The sequence below is a fragment of the Chiloscyllium plagiosum genome, unplaced genomic scaffold (assembly GCF_037043375.1).
Source record: "Chiloscyllium plagiosum isolate Xiang-an unplaced genomic scaffold, Cpla_swu_hap1 HiC_scaffold_21, whole genome shotgun sequence".
Lineage (NCBI taxonomy): Eukaryota > Metazoa > Chordata > Chondrichthyes > Orectolobiformes > Hemiscylliidae > Chiloscyllium > Chiloscyllium plagiosum.
In genome coordinates this window covers 57,532,583-57,552,311 of record NW_028270159.1, presented here as the reverse complement: position 1 = coordinate 57,552,311, position 19,729 = coordinate 57,532,583, and the positions used below count along the sequence as shown (strand labels likewise).

The 19,729-nt window shown below is 43.6% G+C and overlaps 1 protein-coding gene across 1 annotated transcript; it reads right to left on the bottom strand.

Moving 5' to 3' along the window:
• Positions 1–4,342: 4,342 nt before the first annotated feature.
• On the bottom strand, positions 4,343–19,369 carry LOC148146168 (uncharacterized). Its single transcript, XM_043719781.2, has 3 exons — positions 18,843–19,369; positions 13,443–14,628; positions 4,343–7,722 (listed from the first exon to the last, which is right to left on the bottom strand). The coding sequence occupies exon 2, from the start codon at positions 14,343–14,345 to the stop codon at positions 13,452–13,454; it is 894 nt and encodes a 297-aa protein (XP_043575716.2). The 5' UTR covers positions 14,346–14,628; positions 18,843–19,369; the 3' UTR covers positions 4,343–7,722; positions 13,443–13,451.
• Between the last annotated feature and the right edge of the window lie 360 nt (positions 19,370–19,729).

Here is a 19,729-nt window from a genome sequence, read left to right as displayed (position 1 = left end):
AATCCAGAAGGGCCGAGGGAGCCAGAAAGAGGCCAATCCTCGTGTGACATTTATGTGGATTTGAAAAAAAGGTGAAGTCTCAGCAGGTAGAGTGAAGACATCTCCAAATATCCACCAGCCCCAACTCCTCACATAAGTGAACCACTTGCTTGGCCTGTAAAGAAATAGTTGGGGGCCCACAAGACGGCACGGTGGCACAGTGGTTAGCACTGCTGCCTCACAGCGCCTGACACCCGGGTTCAATTCCCGCCTCAGGCGACTGACTGTGTGGAGTTTGCACATTCTCCCCGTGTCTGCGTGGGTTTCCTCCGGGTGCTCCGGTTTCCTCCCACAGTCCAAAGATGTGCAGGTCAGGTGAATTAGCCATGCTAAAAATTGCCCCTAGTGTTAGGTAAGGGGTAAATGTAGGGGTATGGGTGGGTTGCACTTCGGCGGGGCGGTGTGGACTTGTTGGGCCGAAGGGCCTGTTTCCACACTGTAAGTAATCTAATCTAAAAAAAAAGGCATCCTGTCCACTTCAGATCCAAAAGACAATTAAAATCCCCCCCCCCCCCCCCATAATAATGTGCTGTGTTCCATAAGCACTCAACTTAGAGAAAGCACTAATCAAAAATTTGAGGGGATGCACCAGAGAACAGTAGACATTTAAAATGCCATATTCCTCCCCATGTATCAGGGCTTTAAGTATCACAAACCATCCGTGCTCATCTTTCACCTGCTCTAATAATGTGAACGGAAGATTTTTCTGGATAAGTATCATCACTCCCCTACTTTTAATAGTAAAGGATGAAAAGAATACCTGGTCATAACCCCCCTGTTGTAATTTCAGGCGTTCCCCATCATCAAGATGGGTTTCCTGCAACAAAGCGATATCAACCCTTTCCCTCTTAAGGCTAGAAAGCACTTTTTCCCTTTTAACAGACGAATGACTTCCCTTAATGTTCCAAGTGCACCATTTAGTAAGACACTTAGCCATATCCCTTTCAGAGACCCTTGAACCCCTCAGAGGGAGAACCCTACTTACAAAGCACTGAGCATGAGTAAATAAAGACTCATAGAGACAAAGAATTATATATACAAAAACTACTCTATCATAACGATAAACAACTATTACTACCAAAAGACTACAAAGTAAACCAACAATAAAACCTTGAATATAAGATTCTTCCCCTGCCCATAGGGGGAACTCACCCTACCAATCCCCTCCTTCACAGCTCCTTCAAACCCAGACTGTGCCTCAGCCTTAGGCCAGAAAAAATACAAGGAAATGATCCTTAAATCAACAGAAAAAAGACAAAGTCAGGATGAGACTCCACCCGTCCCTGGCTTCATGTCACCCTAACTTGTGACTAAAAGAGAAACAGAACAAACAAAAAAAAGGGGAGAGACAACAAAGAACATCCACAAAATTTCCCAACAGAAAATCCAGTTATTAAAAAAAAGGAACAACTTATTCCAAGGCCTTTTCCCCCTTTCCAAAAAGGAAAGTATTCGGGAGAAAGAAATGAAGAAAAAAAGGAAATACATGGGGAAAGATAGAAAAGTGAACAAACATTAACCTTATTCTTCAGGCCAATCTGTCTATTTTGAAGTGTCCACAAAGTTTTTAGCTTTATTCGCTGAGTCAAATGTATAAACTGAGTCCTCGTGGCTGAAATGGAGCACTGTGGGGTATCTCATGGAGTACTGGATGCCCAGGTTCCTCAGCCTCTTTTTAACTTCCTCTTTCGAATTACAGCTGCAGAGAAATCCTGGAAAAGCATGATTTTTTTGACTTCTTGTACAGCAGCACCTGCTGATCTTTTCCCAGGGATCTGGAAGCTTCTATGACTTTTTGCTTGTCCTTATATGAGTGGAAGTGCACTAGGACCGAGTGGGGACGCTGCACTGGGCCTGACCTGTGCACTGTTACCCGATAAGCCCTTTCAACCTGTAGCCTGCTGGATTCGATGTGAAGGCCCAAAAACTTCAGCAGCCAGCTTTCAAAGAAGCTGACTGACTGCTCACCTTCCTCACCTTCAGGGAGACCGACAATTCGGAGATTTATCCTCCAACCTCAATTTTCGAGGCCATCGATATGGCTTTGCAAGGCCCGCACCTCTCACTCAAGCACCTGGATCCGACTGGATGAGGACTCCATCGCAGCTTCCGAGGCCTTAGTTCGACCCTCCACCTCCTTCAGCCTCTCCCCGAGGCCCTGGATCTCCTGCTTATGCTTCTACAGCATGGATGCAGTAGGTTGGACCTGGGCACAAATCTCCCCACGGATCTCCTCAATCACCACCCCAACCTTCAAGGTAAGTCTCTCCATTGCCGCAGCCAATTCCTGAGAGTCTATCAGGTCGCCGGGGGGGTTCAGGAGAGACTGCTGCTGCTGCAGTCTCAGAGTAAATTTTTAATTCTTGCTCAGTCTCTACCCTGGCCTTACATCTTATGCCTCAAATTCCTGTACACTTCACTTGGATATGACCGAACGTGAGTCCTCACCAATGACAGAAAATGAAGGATAGATCACCTCCATCATCAAATGCAGATGCACCCCTATGCAACAAAACAGTGCCTTAATGTAAGATAGAGTGGGTAGGAAGAATGTCTATTTTCCTCAGATCGTGCAGGGTTCTGGAACTCACTGCTTATATGCACTGCAGAGACAGAAAAAAACTGCAGATGCTGAAATGCAAGGTAGACAAGCAGGAGGCTGGAAGAGAAAGTCTTTTCTTTGGGGTGGGGGACTCCAGAACTAGAGGGCATAGGTTTAGGGTGAGAGGAGCAAGATATAAAAGGGAGCGACGGGCAACTTCTTCACGCAGAAGGTTGTGGGTGTATGGAATGAGCTGCCAGAGAAAGTAGTGGTGGCTAGGACAATTGCAACATTTAAAAGGCACCTGGATGTATATGAATAGGAAGGGTTTAGAGGGATATGGGCCAATTTCTGGCAAATGGGACTAGGATATCTGGTTGGCATGGACATGTTGGACCAAAGGGTCTGTTTCCATGCTGTACATCTCCATGACTCTATGATTCTAACACAGCAAGCAGTAAGCCAGAAAGCATCAAGAGGTGGAGAAGATGTTCCGGGTGTAACCCAAAGAAGGATTACACCCATTGACTTCTCCACCTCCTGAAGCTGCCTGGCTTGCTGTGTTCTTCCAGCCTCCTGTATATATTGTCCTTGTTTTTTTTCAGGAGGTCATGAAGACACAGATTCTGAAAATTCTGGGGTTCCATAGGTTTTAGGTCCAATTTGATTATAGCTAACATATACTGCCTTGGGGTAAAGGCTTTCAAGTTTAAAAAAAAATCACTAGTACAATGAAATGGGAATGGCCAGTTCTCCCATATCAGCTTTCCCTCATTTGATTTGGTTTTTGATAGTTTGGCTATACAGTGAAAGTAGGCAAACAATTTGTACTATCATTGAAACTGTCACTGAAATGTAAGAACATAGAAGATAAGAGCAGGAGGAGGCCCATCGGCCCTTCAAGACTGCTCTGCCATTTAGCATGATCATAGCTCATTATCCAACTCAAGACCTTAATTCTGCTTTTCCCCATAACCTTTGGTTCACTACCTGATTCTATGATTCCCTATGAAATATGGTGGATGTGAGGACACTGAGCAAAGTTAATGGAGAGATACAGATTATTAGTTCATACTGGATTGAAGGGTGATAGAGAGTAGATGGTAAAATCCACTTGAAATTGAGATGAGCTCAGCCATTAACTGGTGCAGCAGGCTTGAAAGGCTGAATTGAATCTGCCTGCTGTCAATGCTTATCATATTAGGTGAAACGATGTGAAGCTGAACCTGAAAATCAACACCTTCTCTGAAGGAGATTTTGGAAAGAAGCAGATAATTGGACGGATTAGGATTCCAAATTTAGATAATGCAGAAGCATGCGGAAGATAGTGATTTATACTTTTAGATTGAGCAGAACATTCACAGCATCCAGAATAATCTGTTCTGAACATCTTTCTTGTACTTATAATAATGTCTTTAGTTAAATCCTATCCTTCTCTTGAACTGTCACTGGGGATTGAGGATGATTTTCTTTCACTACAGTGTTTTGAGTGAGATTAAATAGTTCAAAATAATGGATAAAAGCAAATTACTGCGGATGCTGGAACCTGAAACCAAAAGAGAAAATGCTTGAAAATCTCAGCAGGTCTGGCAGCATCTGTAAGGAGAGAAAAGAGCTGTTGTTTCGAGTCTAACTGACCAGCTTCAACAAAGGGTCAGTTAGACTCGAAACGTCAGCTCTTTTCTCTCCTTACAGATGCTGCCATACCTGATTAAATAGTTCAACATGGGTTCCACAATCCCTGCGGAGGCAGGTGGTATTTGCTATGCACAGTTTTTCATTTGCTCCTCCACCTGTTAATACTTATTGTTCATCTGGGACTGATTTCAATGATGTTGCCCAGTGGATCAAAAATATGAGCAGCCAAAGATAGACCCTGAGAGGACACCCTACGAATCGGGTTTAGGAAACCATGAGGTGGTCAAATGGACAAGATGAGCACTGACAGAGCATAACGAAGATAGGAGAGAATTAGAGAATGGAAAGAGTTGGGTTTCAAAGAAGAACTTTAGAGGCAGTTTGGCCTGGTGAACTTGGGAAAGGGAGGGACATCGCAGAGGTAACCGATCAGATGGTCCTCAAAGTCCATCAGCTCCTCACTTGTTAGCCTTGAGAATGGAGGAGATGGGAAAAGCCCTTCAACTTGGAATAGGAATGGACCATTCAGCCCCCGAACCTGCTCCACCATTCTATTGAATCATGGCTGATCATTTCTTTCCTGCAGTAGTCTCTCTTCCCATTATGTCAACCACCTCCAGGAATATATTGCTTTATGACTGAACATCCTCAATGAATGAGCTTCCATGAACCTGCCATGAATTCCAAATAGAATTCCATTAGAGTGAAAAGGTCCTCCTCACACTAGTTTTAAATAGAACATAGAACATTATAGTCCCTTATTCTGATACTATGGTCCCTGTTCTAGACTTAACAGCAAAGGGAGAACTCCAATTAACATACTGTAAGAATCTTTAAAGTTTCAATGAGATCACTGATCATTCTCCAAATGATATGACCCCAATTTATTGTAATGCGGCGCAAGCTAAAGGTTTGATAGATTGGATGATTTCATTTTGCAATTTAGTTAGGATGATGGTCAGTCACTGGATATATTCACATGAGGCTACCAATGTTCTTTCATTAAAACAACACAAGTTTATTGCACTAAAGAGAAAACAGACTGTGTGACAATTTTGAATGATCTTAACATAAACAGCTATTGGATCCATTTTCCTATAATATCCTTTTCAAATGCTCAACCTGAGTGAAGTATAGCTCTTGTCATTTTTTTTCTAATTGGTAATGTAATGCGGGTGTTGCTGGTTCTGCTAGCATTGATTGCCCAATGATAATTGTCCAGGAGATAGTGATGGGGAGCTGCATTCTTGAATGTTTGCTGTCTGTGGGGTGTCGGGGCACCCACAGTGCCATTAGGAACTGAGTTCTACAATCTTGACTCAGTGATGGTGAAAGGAGGTGATTTTGTTCCAAGTCACAGTGCAGTGCAGAGAAGTTACATTAAGTATTGTTCCCATGCATCTACTTTTTTTAATCAACATCATGAGAAGATTGTTTTAGAGGAGCCTTGGTGAATTACTGGCATGCATCTTAGAGATGGCACATACTTCTGTGACTGTGTATCAGTGATGAGGAAGTGCATGTTGAAGCTGATGCTTGTGTATTTTTGCATTTCACATACCTAAGCATTTTGTACAGGTCACCTTTATGTTTCCTCTGAGCTTCTGCAGAACACAATCAGAAATTCCCTACAGTGTGGAAACAGGCCATTTGGCCCAACAAGTTCACACCAACCCTCTGAAGAGTAAGCCACCCAAATTTACCCCTAATACACCTAACCTACACATCCCTGAACTCTCTGGCCAATTTACTTGAACTGTACATCTTTGGACTGTGGGAGGAAACCAGAGCATCAGAGCACATAGACACAGGGAGAATGCACAAACTCCACACAGTCGCTTGAGGTGGGAATTGAACCCAGGTCCCTGGTGGTGTGAGGCAACAGTGCTAACCACTGAGTCACCATAGATCTTCTCTTTTCCCTTTTGAACACTTTTGGGTCATGTTTTGTTATATTATAAATTTCTCCCGGTCCCCTGGTTTATCAGAGTGGTCATTGAATGTGTCCGAATAGCTGGAAGGGCAGGAGGATGGTTAAGTCTAAAAAGAGCAGTCTGACTAGTAGTCTGTTTCAGCATGAGACAGTGCAGGAGAGAAAGAGCTGATGTTGGGGACTCGGAGTGGAGTTTGTAACCGAGACTGAAGCAGCTCCTTTCATCTTTCTAGCGTTTCAGTGGAGCATATTTCTGCTTATCCAGTACTGGATGTCAGACATGTCATGAGTGTGAGGTGTGAGATTTAGAAGGAACTTTGAGGCAATAGTGTCCACATGCATTTCCGATCCTGGTCCTTCTAGACGGTGAAGGTTGAGAGTTTTGGACGTTCTGCCCAAGTCCTGGTCAGGTGTAAATACAGACAATCTCTCTACTTTGTCTCTGGCTCACTCACATCCCTCTTTGTTTCATCCCATGGAGACCAGAGTCTTGCGTGCGTTCAGTCTGGGATGACAGATTCCCTTCCTGATGGACGTTAGTGAACCAATCGTATTTTTACAATATTCCGGTAGTTTCCATGATGAATTTCTCTCAGTGCCAGCCCAACAAATTCCAATATTCATTCAGTTCAATGTCACAGCCATGGTGATTTTGTGGGTGTTCCTACACTCCCTTTTTTCTGTTTCAACACAGGTGCCAGAGGAGGAGGAATTTGAGTCAGAGGTAGCACGTCAGAATCTGATTGAGGATTCCAATTTATCACAATCAGAATGTAATTATAATATGAATGCAGAAAAGCACGGTTCACAGTGAAGAGAAATCTGCATATATTCTGTGGGTGGACAGGCTTTAGCTAATTATTTGGCCTGTCAAGATACAAGTGCAGTCACACCAGAGAAAGACCATGGAAATATGTTGACTGTGGGAGGGAATTCAGTGACCACTCTGAGCTAGAAATTCACTAACGCAGTCACACTTGGAGAGACCATGAGGATGCTGGGAATGTGATAAAGGATTCGGATCCCTGCCTGAGCTAGAGAACAGTCAGCACAGTCATAGTGGGGAGAGGCCATTCACATGTTGCAAGTGTTGGAAGGGATTTATTCGCTCTTCCCACCTCATGACCAACCAGTGGTTCACACTGGGGAGAGGCTTTTTAAATGCTTAGACTGCCTATAAACGTTATGGGGAACTGCTGTCCCATCAATATGTTCACACGGAGGATAGACCATTCAGATGAGAAAGGGTTCAAGGCATCATCTGAATTCACTGTACACCAGAGAATTCATGCTGGGGAGAGACCATTCATCTGCAGTTTGCAAGGGAAGGAATTTACCTTGGTCATCACACCTCGCAATACGCCAGCAAGTCCACACTGAGGAGGGACCTTGTAAATGCCCAGTCTTTAGGAAATGTTTTAAAAGCTGCAGGGAACTGATGCACCATTGACATGTTCATACTGATGAAAGACCATACAGGTGCTTTCACTGTGGGAATAGGTTCAAGCCATCATCTCATCGCTCTTCTCACCAGCAGATTCACACTGAGAAGAGACCATTCACCTGCTCCCTATATTAAAAAAAAGGATTAATTCAGTCATTCAAACTCAGTCTACACTAGTGAGTGCACGTTGAGGAGAGACATTTCAATTGTCCAATCTGTGTGGAATGCTTTAAAATTTTGCAGGATGTGGTGATCCATCAATGTATTCATACTGAGGACAGACATTTTAAATGCTTAGACTGTAGGAAGTGCTATAAGAGTTCAGACTATCTGATGATCCATCAGTGTGTTCACACACTCAGGAACCCTTTCAGATGCCCTCACTGTGGGACTGGGTTCAACAAATTATCCTATCTCATAATGCATCAGCAAGTTCATATTGGGAAGAGACTATTCACCTGCACCGAGTATGGGAAGGGATTCACTTGGATAGTCCTCCTGTTCAGTCACCAGCGAGTTCACACATAACTACAGAAAGTGGACTTTGCTATTTGTCACCTCCAGGACAGAAACATGTTCATTGATTTAGATTAGATTAGATTACAGTGTGGAAACAGGCCCTTCGGCCCAACAAGTCCACACCGACCCGCCGAAGCGAAACCCACCCCTACCCCTACATTTACCCCTTACCTAACACTACAGGCAATTTAGTATGGCCAATTCACCTGACCCTGCACATCTTTGGATGGTGGGAGGAAACCGGAGCACCCGGAAGAAACCCACGCAGACACGGGGAGAACGTGCAAACTCCACACAGTCAGTCGCCTGAGGTGGGAATTGAACCCGGGTCTCTGGCGCTGTGAGGCATGTGCCACCGTGCCGCCCACGGTTCATAAACTCCAGCTATTTGAGGTGTTAATATTCTGGATAAAAATAAAATAAATTAGTTTTGTAATTCAGTGCAGTGTGGCAAATATTTTTAATATCTCTCTGAACAATTTTAATTTGAAGGGCTGTCCCTCTCCTCTGTCTTCTCCATCCTCATCTTCAACAAGTGTGAGGATCTTATGGAGCTTCTTTCTCACTGAGATTGACACAATCTGATTGGCTGCCTTTACGGCTTTCCTCCCTTCCATTATCTCATTGGGTAAAATGGGACAGCACGGTGACTCAGTGGTTAGCACTGTGTCAGGGCCCCAGACTCAATTGCACACTTAGGCAACTGTGTGGAGTTTGCACTTTCTCCTATCTGTGTAGATTTCCTCCAGGTGCTCTGTTTTTTCACTCACAGTTCAATGACATGTAGGTTAGGTGGGATGGCCATGCTAAATTGTCCATAGTGTCTGAGGATGCAGAGGCTAGGTGTATTAGCCATGGTAAATGTGAAGTAGCAGGGATAGAGTGGGGGTTGATCTGGGATGTTGTTCAGAGGGTCATTGTACACTTGATGAGCCAAATTCCCAGCTTCCATACTGTACGGATTCTGCCTTTACAGGTGCTCCCTGGTTAAACCTTGGACTCACATCCTTTTCAAGCTGCTCTCTGATCTCCGATCTCCTTGTTTGCCCAATCAGAGCTCATCATGTCCATGAGACTTAGCTCATAGTAACTTAACTGTATTCCCACTAAACTGCTGACCATTCAAGTTCTCAATGTTAGCTGATATTGTTAATGATTCGCTTTTAATCTGTACACCCGCAGAATCCACATCAATGCCCATCATGGTTTAAAAAAATCCTTCATCCCACCGTCTGAGCAGACTACCGCTTGATCTTCTACCTCCCTTTCCTTTCCAAAGATCTTGAACTTGATCTCCCCGAATGATCATTGTGTTAGTTTTCATATATACACTGACAACACTCAGCTCACCTCACCACCATACCACGGTATTCTGGAGTAGTGTGGCCGGTTCTGGTTACACCATATTTGAAGGATATTATTATGCTGGAGAAGGTTCAGAAGATATTTACTAGGATGATGCTTGGAATGCAGGGTTTGACTTATAAGAGAGGCTGGAAAAGTTGAAAGTTGAGAGGTAACCTTATAGAGGTTTACAAAATCATGAAGGGCATAGATAATGTGACTGGCAGGTGTCTTTTCCCTAAACTGGGTATTTCAAGGGGAGGAGGGGGGCTTACATTTAAGGTGAGAGGAGAAAGATTTAAGAAAGACAATAGAAAGTAATTTTTTGACATAAAGAGTGGTTTGTGAATGGAATGAATTTCCAGAGGAAGTGGTGGATGCGAGTACTGTTACAACATTCAAAAGACATTTGAATTAGAAATGTTTAGAGTGATATGGGCCAAGCACAGGCTGGTGGGATTAGTTTAGTTTGGGATTATGTATTGGCATGGTCTGGTTGGACAGAAGGGTCTGTTTCTGTGCTGTATACCCTCTATGACTCTTCAGACAGCGAACAAAAGCTCAATAATTCTAACCTCTGAAACAATTTCATCTCTGGCTGGACCCTGCAACTTGAAAGGTATAAGAGGAAGAAGAAAAAAATCTCTCAGTTTTCAAATCTTCTAACTCCCTCAGAAAGGATATGACAAAAGTGATGAGTGTTAGTAGAAGACTGAACTTAACAGGAGACAAATATTTCTCTTGGTCTGAGTTTTCTATGTGTAATCATCTTCTTCTTCTTCCTCTGAAAATGAAGTTTCTAAAATTCATCCCTATCAATCCTGGATGTAAACGCACATGAACTTTCTGCTTCCTGGTCATGGTCACGTACATACTCAATCTCTGTTCTGATGGCAACCATAATCCACCCCTCACCCACTTAGGTTTCTCAATGCCTTTCTCATGGTAAAAAAACAGGAACATCTCCAGAAATAATGATGCATTAATGATCTAACAAGTGAGAGGAGAAAGATTTAAAAAAGATATAAGAGGCATTTTATTTTTTACACAGAGGTGGAGAGCATGTGGAATGAACTTCCTAAGGAAGTGGTGGATGGGGTACAATTATAACATTTAAAAGACATTTGAATAAGTACATGAAGAGGAAGGTTTGTAGGAATATGGGCCAGGAGCAAGTAGATGAGACTTATTTAGTTTGGGAATCTGTTTGGAATGGACTGGTTGGATTAAAGGGTCTCTTTCCCTTCTGTATGACTCTCTGCCTATGAATATGATTAAATCAATGTGGCACTGGAAAAACACAGCAAGTCAGACAGCATCTGAGGAGCAAGAGAGAAAGCTTGCTATTTTACTCAATCTCAGAGGTGCCTCTAATAGGGATCAAAATCTTGGACTTTCCTCTCTGCAACAGTTCAGGAAGGCAGCTCACCATCACCTTCTCAATGGCAACTAGGGATGGGCAATAAATGCCGGTCCAACCAGCGATGCCCACATGCCACAAGTTGTGTTCAAATCATATTTGTCTTGGAAGTATGTCATTTCATGCCCAGACAGAGAGATTAAAAGGAAACGTGTAATTGCACTGGGGTTGGGACCGTTGCCAGGACTGGAAATTTTCAGCTACGAGGAAGATTGTGTTCCCTAAAACAGAGGAGACTGGAGGGGAGTTTTTTGTTTTTTCATACATGGCATATTGGCATTGCTGCTTGGGCCAGAATTTATTGCCCATTCCTAATTGCCCAGAGGGCAGTTAAGAGTCAACCACATTGCTGTGAATCTGGAGTCACATGTACACCACACCAGGTAAGGATAACAGTTTCTTTCCCTAAGGGACATTAGTGTACCAGAAGGGTATTTTTCTGACAATCAGCAATGGATTCATGGTCATTATTAGAGTCTTCAATTCTAGCTTATTTTTATTGATTTCAGAAACAGGATTTGAACTCACTTTCCCAGAATATCAGCTGAGTGTCTGGATAAATAGTCTCTTATAATACCACTAGCCCATTGCCACCCCTCTCGGGTGTACGCGATTGAGGTGTCCCAGCCTGAGAGAGTCCTGGTCAGAGTGGATGAGAAGGAGCTGCTTCCCTCAGTACAAAGGTCAGTTTAGTGGGGGTGGTTTGGGGGGGTGGAATGGTGGTTGAAGGACCAGAGGGAGAGGGCAGGGCCAAGTCATGGAATCATCATAAATTTCCCACAGTGTGGAAACAGGCCATTCGGCCCAACAACTGACCCTCCATAGAAGTTACCACCCACACCCACACCACATCCTTGTAACCCTACATTTCCCATGGCTAGTACACCTAACCAACATATCCCTGAACACTATGTGCAATTTAGCTAACTTGCATATCTTTGGACTGCGGGAGGAAACCGAAGCGCCTGGCAAAAACCCACAGACACAGGGAGATTGTGCGACTGTCTGTGTGGAGTTTGCACAAAGTTCGTGGTCTTCGATGCTGTGAGGCAACAGTGCCAACCACTGAGCCACAGTGTCATTGCATGTTAGTGTGCATGTGTAGAACTCACTGGGTGTCCCATCCTGGGATAGTGACTGGAACATTGTTCACATTAAAGTGGGAGAGAGGGCTGAATAAATGAGATGTTCCACTTTGGAGGAAATCAATAATGCCCTGATCAGGAAGAAAACCCTGAGGAGATAGTGGAGATGGGTTTAGATTTCAACCCAGGATGAGGGAGAGTGTGGTACCTAGTATACCAGACTTGGGGGAACAGGAGAGGAAAATTTATTCTGTAGAAACTGGAATGGTCTGTTTTGAATTTTTATCTTGTGCTGACACTGATGAATTTCGTAAACTGTTATCGGATTTTAGATGAAAAGTATTTGCAGATATCGAACACAAACTTAATTTCCTATCAAGATCCTTGATGCAGAACAGTCTCTTCTGCCTCATCAGGACCCACAATTTGAAACTCGACATTTCGGGCATAAGGACTTTATCAGGAATTGCCCGAAATGCCAACACTCCTGCTGTTCAGAGGCTGCCTGACCTGCTGTATTTTTCCAGCACCACACCTTTTGACTCTGACTCTCCAGCATCTGCAGCCCTCACTTTCTATCACAATTTGAGAGTCAGCCAAATATGGTCGCAGCTTTTTCTGTTCTTAATGATTATTCACATTTGCGACCATTTCCAGCAAGGTGTTACACATGTCATCATATCCCAGAGCCTCAGGTTTTTCCTGACATTTACAGCAAAGTACATTGCAGGCACAGAGGAAACAATCACATATCATTGGAAAAGACAATGGCATCTTAATGACAAGTTGTCATTAAGATGCCAACCTCTGTGCTCAAAGATCAGCCATTGAGAGAACTGGCCTGTTCAGTCACATGAAGACCACTGAGAGGAACATGTGAACCTGAGCAGATGCCAACCTTGAACTAAGGGACACTCAAAATCTGACTAATAGGAGAAGATCGTGAACCATAGCAATGACTGTGACTTTCTGAGCTTGTGCAGTTTTTCAGGACTGATTAAACTCAACAATATCCAAACTTCATCAATATGAATAGTGAACAATGAAGCTTTTATTGATATAGTTCACTGTTCTGCTTCATACTTCTTGATAACTTAATTTTGAAATGGATGTGCCGCTTTAATGAATGTGCAAGTCATCAAGAGTTAATAACACTTTCTAACTGGGAGTTGTTCATCAATAGATTCTTTTCAACACTCAACTGTAGACTTTGCGCCAAGGGTCAATTTACAATAGAAGTAAAACTTCGTAAGTTTCTTTTGAGATCGAGTTCCACATGAGAGTTCTTTAATTAAGAGTAAGGATTAAAGGTGGCATTTCTTTTTTTAAAAAAAGGAATCTGAATCTTAAAAATCAGTGACATGCTGAGAAAATTTATCTCTGGACTGTTATAGCATTGTTAATGTCAGAGGAAACTATCTTAACACTGTTGAGTGTGATTGAATGCGATTCACAGCAACAAAAACAGTAAATCCTACCTTCTGCATTCATTTATGAATTCGCTCGTGTGCTGCTAGGTTGAAGGACCTAGTGAATCGTTTCCCACATACAGAGCAAAAAAATGGTCTCTCTCCAGTGTGAACTCGCTGGTGAGCGAGGAGAGCAGATGAACGCCTAAAACACTTTCCACAGTAAGTGCAGCTGAATGGCTTCTCCCCATTGTGAATTTGCTCATGAGACTTGAGGGTTGATGATACAGTGAAACCCTTCCCACACACAGTGCAGATGAATGGTTTTTCCCCTGTGTGAATCCGCTGGTGAGCTATCAGATTGTGAGACTTTGTGAATATCTTCTCACAAACAGAGCAAATGAACAGCCCCTCCTTAGTGTGAACCCGCTGGTGGTCATTGAGGCTGTGTGAATGTTTGAACCTCTTATCACAGTGAGTGCAGCTAAATGGTTTCTCCTCAGAGTGAACACGTTGGTGAGTCACCAAATTGGATGACTTTGAGAATCCCTTCCCACACGTGGAGCAGGTGAACGGCTTCTCCCTAGTGTGAACTCGCTGGTGTTGACTGAGGTCGGACGAAGACCTGAACATCTTTTCACAGTGAGGACAACTGAAAGGCCTCTCCTCAGTGTGAATTCGCTGGTGTAACGTGAGAGAAGATGTCTGAGTAAATCCTTTCCCACACATGGGACAGATGCATGGCTTCTCCTCAGCATGAACACGCTGGTGTGAACAAAGGCCAGAAGGTCGTGCGAATACCTTCCTGCACACAGAGCAGGTGAACGGCTTCTCCCCAGTGTGACTGCGTCGATGGATTTCCAACCGGGATGGGTAACTAAATCCTTTCCCACAGTCTTCACATTTCCATACTTTCTCCATGGTCTGGGTATCCTTGTTCTCTCCAGGGGAGATGATCAGTTGAAGCCACATCCAGACAAAAAATGTGTGTATGGTTTTCTCCACTGTGAGCGTAGTGATATTTTTCAGAGTATGTAACTGGTTAAAGCTCTTTCCACGGTCAGTTCACTGGAACATTCTCACATGGGTGTGTGTGTGTGTGTATCCCTGTACTCTTCCAGTCTCACTGATGTTTGAAATCATTTTCCAGAGACAGAACACAGAAACATTTCTCCTTCCACATTCAGGGGCACATGATATTCAGCTGTCTGTTTGGTTCAAGTCTCCCATCTGAAAATTCTTCCCCTCTAAAAACCTGTAAAAGGGAAAAGAAAGTCATCACTGTCAATACAGGATAGACATTCAGACAATTTAATTTCCCAGCATTTTGACCATATCCCTCTAAATCCTTCCCATTCATATAACCATCCAGACGCCTTGTAAATGTTGTGATGATATCCGTCTTCACCACTTGCTTTGGCAGCACATTCTGTACACGCACCACCCTCAGTGTGAAAAAGTTGCCCTTTGGGTCCTTTTGAAAACATTCCCCTCTCATCTTAAACCAATGCCCTCTAGTTCTGACTCCCCCATCCCAAGAAAAAGACCTTGTCTATTCACCCTTTCCATGCCTTTCATCATTTTATTAACCTCTATAACATCACCTCTCAGCCTCCGATGCTCCAGGGAAAACAGACTCAGTCTATTCAGCTTCTCCTTATAGCTCAATCTTTCCAATCTGGACAACATCCTTGTAATCTTTTCTGAATGGCTTGAAGTTTTACAACATCTTCCAAAAGCAAGGAGTCCAGAATTGCACACAATATTCCAAAAGTGGCTGACCCAATATCCTGTACAGGTGCAACATGACCTCCCAACTCCTATGCATTGGTTAATGCACTGACCAATAAAGGCAAGCATACCAAACACCGTCTTCACTATCCTGTCTTACCTGCAACAATATTCTCAAGAACTATGAACCTGCTATCCAAGGTCTCTTTGGTCAGCAACACTCCTCAGTACCTTACCATTAAGCGTATAAGTCCTCCCCGATTTAGCTTTCCAAAATGCAGCACCTAACATTTATCTAAATTAAAATCTGGCTACCACCCCTCTAACCCATCTGATCAAGATCCCATTGTAATCTGAGGTAACCTTCTTCACTACCCACTACACCTCCAATTTTGGTGTCACCTGCAAACTTACTAACCACATCTCCTATGTTCACATCCAAATTATTTATATAAAAGATGAATAGCAGTGGACCCAGCACCAATTCTTGCAGGACACCACTGGTCACAGGTCTCCAGTATGAAACGCAACCATCCACAATCGCCCTTTGTCTTCTACCTTTGAGCCAATTCTGTATTCAAATGGCTAGTTCTCCCTGTATCCATGTGATCTAACCATACTAACATGTCTATCATGAGGAACGTCGAATGCCTTACTGAAGTCCATACAGATCATGCCCACTGCTTTGCCCACTTTGCTACTTCTTCAAAAAGCTCAGTCAAGATAAGGTAGACAGTGAAAGACTTTTTCCTAGGATGATGATGTCAGCTTGTACAAGGGGGCATAACTACAAATTGAGGGGTGATAGATTTAAGACAGATGTCAGAGGCAGGTTCTTTATGGAGAGAGTGGTAAGGGCATGGAATGCCCTACCTGCTAATGTAGTCAACTCAGCCACATTAGGGAGATTTAAACAATCCTTAGATAAGCACATTGATGATTTTGGGATAGCGTAGGGGTACGAGCTGAGAATAGTTCACAGGCCGGCGCAACATTGAGGGCCGAAGGGCCTGTTCTGTGCTGTATTGTTCTATGTTCTCTATGTTCTATGTAAGTTAGTCAGACATGATATCCCATGCATCAAACCTTGTTTAGTACCGCTAATCAGTCCTTGCCTTTCCAAATACATGTAAATGCTGTCTCTCTCAGTTTCCTCCAAAAACGTTCCCACCAATGATTACTGGCCTGTTGTTCCCATGCTTTTCCTTACCACTTTTTTTCAATAGTGGCATGACATTAGCCAACCTCCAATCTTCTAGTACCTCACCTGTGGCTATCAATATTTCATTTTAAGTGCTGGCAATTTATCTCAGACTTTCTCCTTATCAATTTTAAACCCATTCAAGTGACTTTCTCCAATTTCACAATGGCTTGGGCAGCATGTTATTTCTTGGTAAAGACGGGTGCAAGAAATTCATTTAACTCTCAGCCTCCATGCAAGAGTCTACTTTTCAGCTCCAAAATCATCCCTACTCTTGATCATACCATGGTTTAACTATTTACATACCTATGGAAGGCTTTATGATTCTGTTTTGTATTGGCCAGCACCATTTTCACTATGGTTTTCAATTGTATGCCTTACTTGATATCAGTCATAAAAACATATTGATCTTATTTGTAATAATCAACACTTGATTTGCCACCTGGGGAGCTCTGGCTTTATTGTCTTTCATTTTTAAGATAATAAACTTGTCTGTGCCTATAACATTTCATTTTTAAAGTTAGTCCGATGTCCAATTACCACCTCACACACCTTTTACTCCAGATTATTTTCCACGAATCAATGAACTTGACTTTCCACCAGCTATTTTTTCTTACTTTAGATTCTTTAATATTCTTCCCTTGGAAGCCTAAACTACATGGTTCAATGACTAAAAACCTTAAAACATTCATATTGACACACTGATCACTCATTTTTAAAAAGGAAGACCCACACTGCCGTCTCTCTCATTAAACTGGTGGCATACCATTGTGGAATATTTTCCTGAACAAACTATTAGAACACTTGTATTTCACTGTTCATTGCACTGCCAGTATTACAGTCCTAGAGTCATAGAGATGTACAGCATGGAAACAGACCCTACAGTCCAACTTGTCCATGCTGACCAGATTTCCCAACCCAAAGAGACCCGGGTTCAATTCCCGCCTCAGGTGACTGACTGTGTGGAGTTTGCACGTTCTCCCCGTGTCTGCATGGGTTTCCTCCGGGTGCTCCGGTTTCCTCCCACAGTCCAAAGATGTGCAGGTCAGGTGAATTGGCCATGCTAAATTGCCCATAGTGTTAGGCAAGGAGTAAATGTAGGGGTATGGGTGGGTTGCGTTTCGGCGGGTCGGTGTGGACTTGTTGGGCCGAAGGGCCTGTTTCCACACTGTAATGTAATCTAAAATAATCTCGTCCCACCTGCCAGCACCCGGCCCATATCCCTCCAAATCCTTCCTATTCATATACCCATCCAAATGCCTCTTAAGTGTTGCAATTGTACCAGCCTCCACCACTTACTCTGGCAGCTCATTCCATACCCGTACCACCCTCTGTATGAAAAAGTTGCCCCTTAGGTCTCTTTTATATCTTTCTCCTCTCACCCTAAACCTATGCTCTCTAGATCTGGACTCCCTGACCCCAGGGAAAAGACTTTGCCTACTTACCCTATCCATGCCCCTCATAATTTTGTAAACCTCTGTAAGGTCACCCCCCAACCTCCTACTCTCCAGGGAAAACAGCCCCAGCCTGTTCAGCCTCTCCCTGTAGCTCAAATCCTCCAATGCTAGCAACAGCCTTGTAAATCTTTTCTGAACCCTTTCACGTTTCATTTCTGATAGGAAGGAGATCAGAATTGCACACAATATTCCAAGAGTGGCCTAACCAATGTCCTGTACAGCTGCAACATGACCTCTCAACTCCTGTACTCTGACCAATAAAGGAAAGCATACCAAACACCTTCTTCACTATCCTATCTACTTGTGACTCCACTTTCAAGGAGCTATGAACCTGCACTCCAAGGTCTCTTTGTTTAGCAATACTGCCTAGGACCTTACCATTAAGTGTATAAGTCCTACTAAGATTTGCTTTCCCAAAATGCAGCACCTCGTATTTATCTGAATTAAACTCCATCTGCCACTTCTCAGCCCATTAGCACACCTGGTCAAGATCCTGTTGTAATCTGAGGTAACCCTCTTCGCTGTCCACTACACCTCCAATTTTGGTGTCATCTACAAACTTACTGACTGTACCTCTTATGCTCGCATCCAAATCATTTATGTAAATGACAAAAAAGTAGAGGACCCAGCACCGATCCTTGTGGCACTCCACTGGTCACAGGCCTCCAGTCTGAAAAACAACCCTCCACCACCACCCTCTACCTTCCACCTTTGAGCCAGTATTGTAGTATAACTTTTCTAATTGTATTGATTGCAACACACTATTCCCTACACACCATAACGTACAAAAAGAAAAATGCACAAGTGGCGTATTTCTCTTCCCATCATGCCCCGCGGTGGTGAATGTGCCCTATGCAAGACACAGGAAAGTGGTGCGCAGTCGCGGTCCCAGCCCGTGTCTGTGGCAGCCACTAAAGTGACAATGGCTGACACTGTCTTTTCTCATCTGCAGGTGGTAAGGATGCGGGGCAGTGGAAGGAGCTGGTGGAGGGACAGGAAGGGTTTATAAACACTTGTAAAATGTCTAAAACCTCGATGATCTTCCTTCAAGTCCCGGATTTGCGTCCTTGAGGCCTTTACCTTAGAAGACTTCCCGTTCAGTCCCCGCCATCTTGGATCCCAGTGAGCAAAGCGCATGCGTAATCAGGTTGGCAACGCGACTGGAAATAGGTGGGGCCGCAAATTGTCTGTTTCAAACTGGGTCCTAGTGCCTTGTTATTGTAACGCTGTGGTCAAACAAGTTTTTAACCATCATCACCCACTCTCAGGCTGCCGGTGATATTTTCAGCTGTTGAGAAATGGTCTTCTTTAATCAATGTGAGAGATTACATTCCCGTGTAGTTACCCGAAAAAGCTGCCCCTCAATATTTGGTAATAGTTTAGACCAGCACACAGAGTCTTAACTGTGTATTTTGGTGGTGGTGGCCTTGTAGGCGGGGGTAGAGTGAGTCAGAAGATTTTGTTTTAAACCTGCTCTTGGTTCAACAAGTAACATGTCGAGCTTGGGTGTACAGGGCCACTATGAAATAGAGAAAATAGGAACGGGGCAGGGCATTTAACCCTGCGAGCCTGCACCGCCGTTTAATGTTATCCTGGCTAATTATCCAATTCAGTATCCGCTTTGTCCCATAACCTTTGATCCTTTTAGCACCACCCTCCCCCCACCCCCCAAAACAATCCATTTCACTTTTGACGACTTGGTGGAAGGCAGGGGTGGATTTGAAGTCAAAGAGGGTGGCGCTAGAAAAGCACAGCAGGTCAGGCAGCATCCAAGGAGCAGAGAGTTGACGTTTCGGGCATATGTCCTTCATCAGGAGTGTGGCAGAATGAGAGATAAATGGTGCGAGTGGAGGGAAGGTAGGTGGGAAGGTGATAGATAGATGCAAGTGGGGAAATTGTGATAGGTTGTTGGGGAGGGTTGTGATGTTCTGTCCTGTGTTGATAGTGATGCTGACTCTGTCAACTCA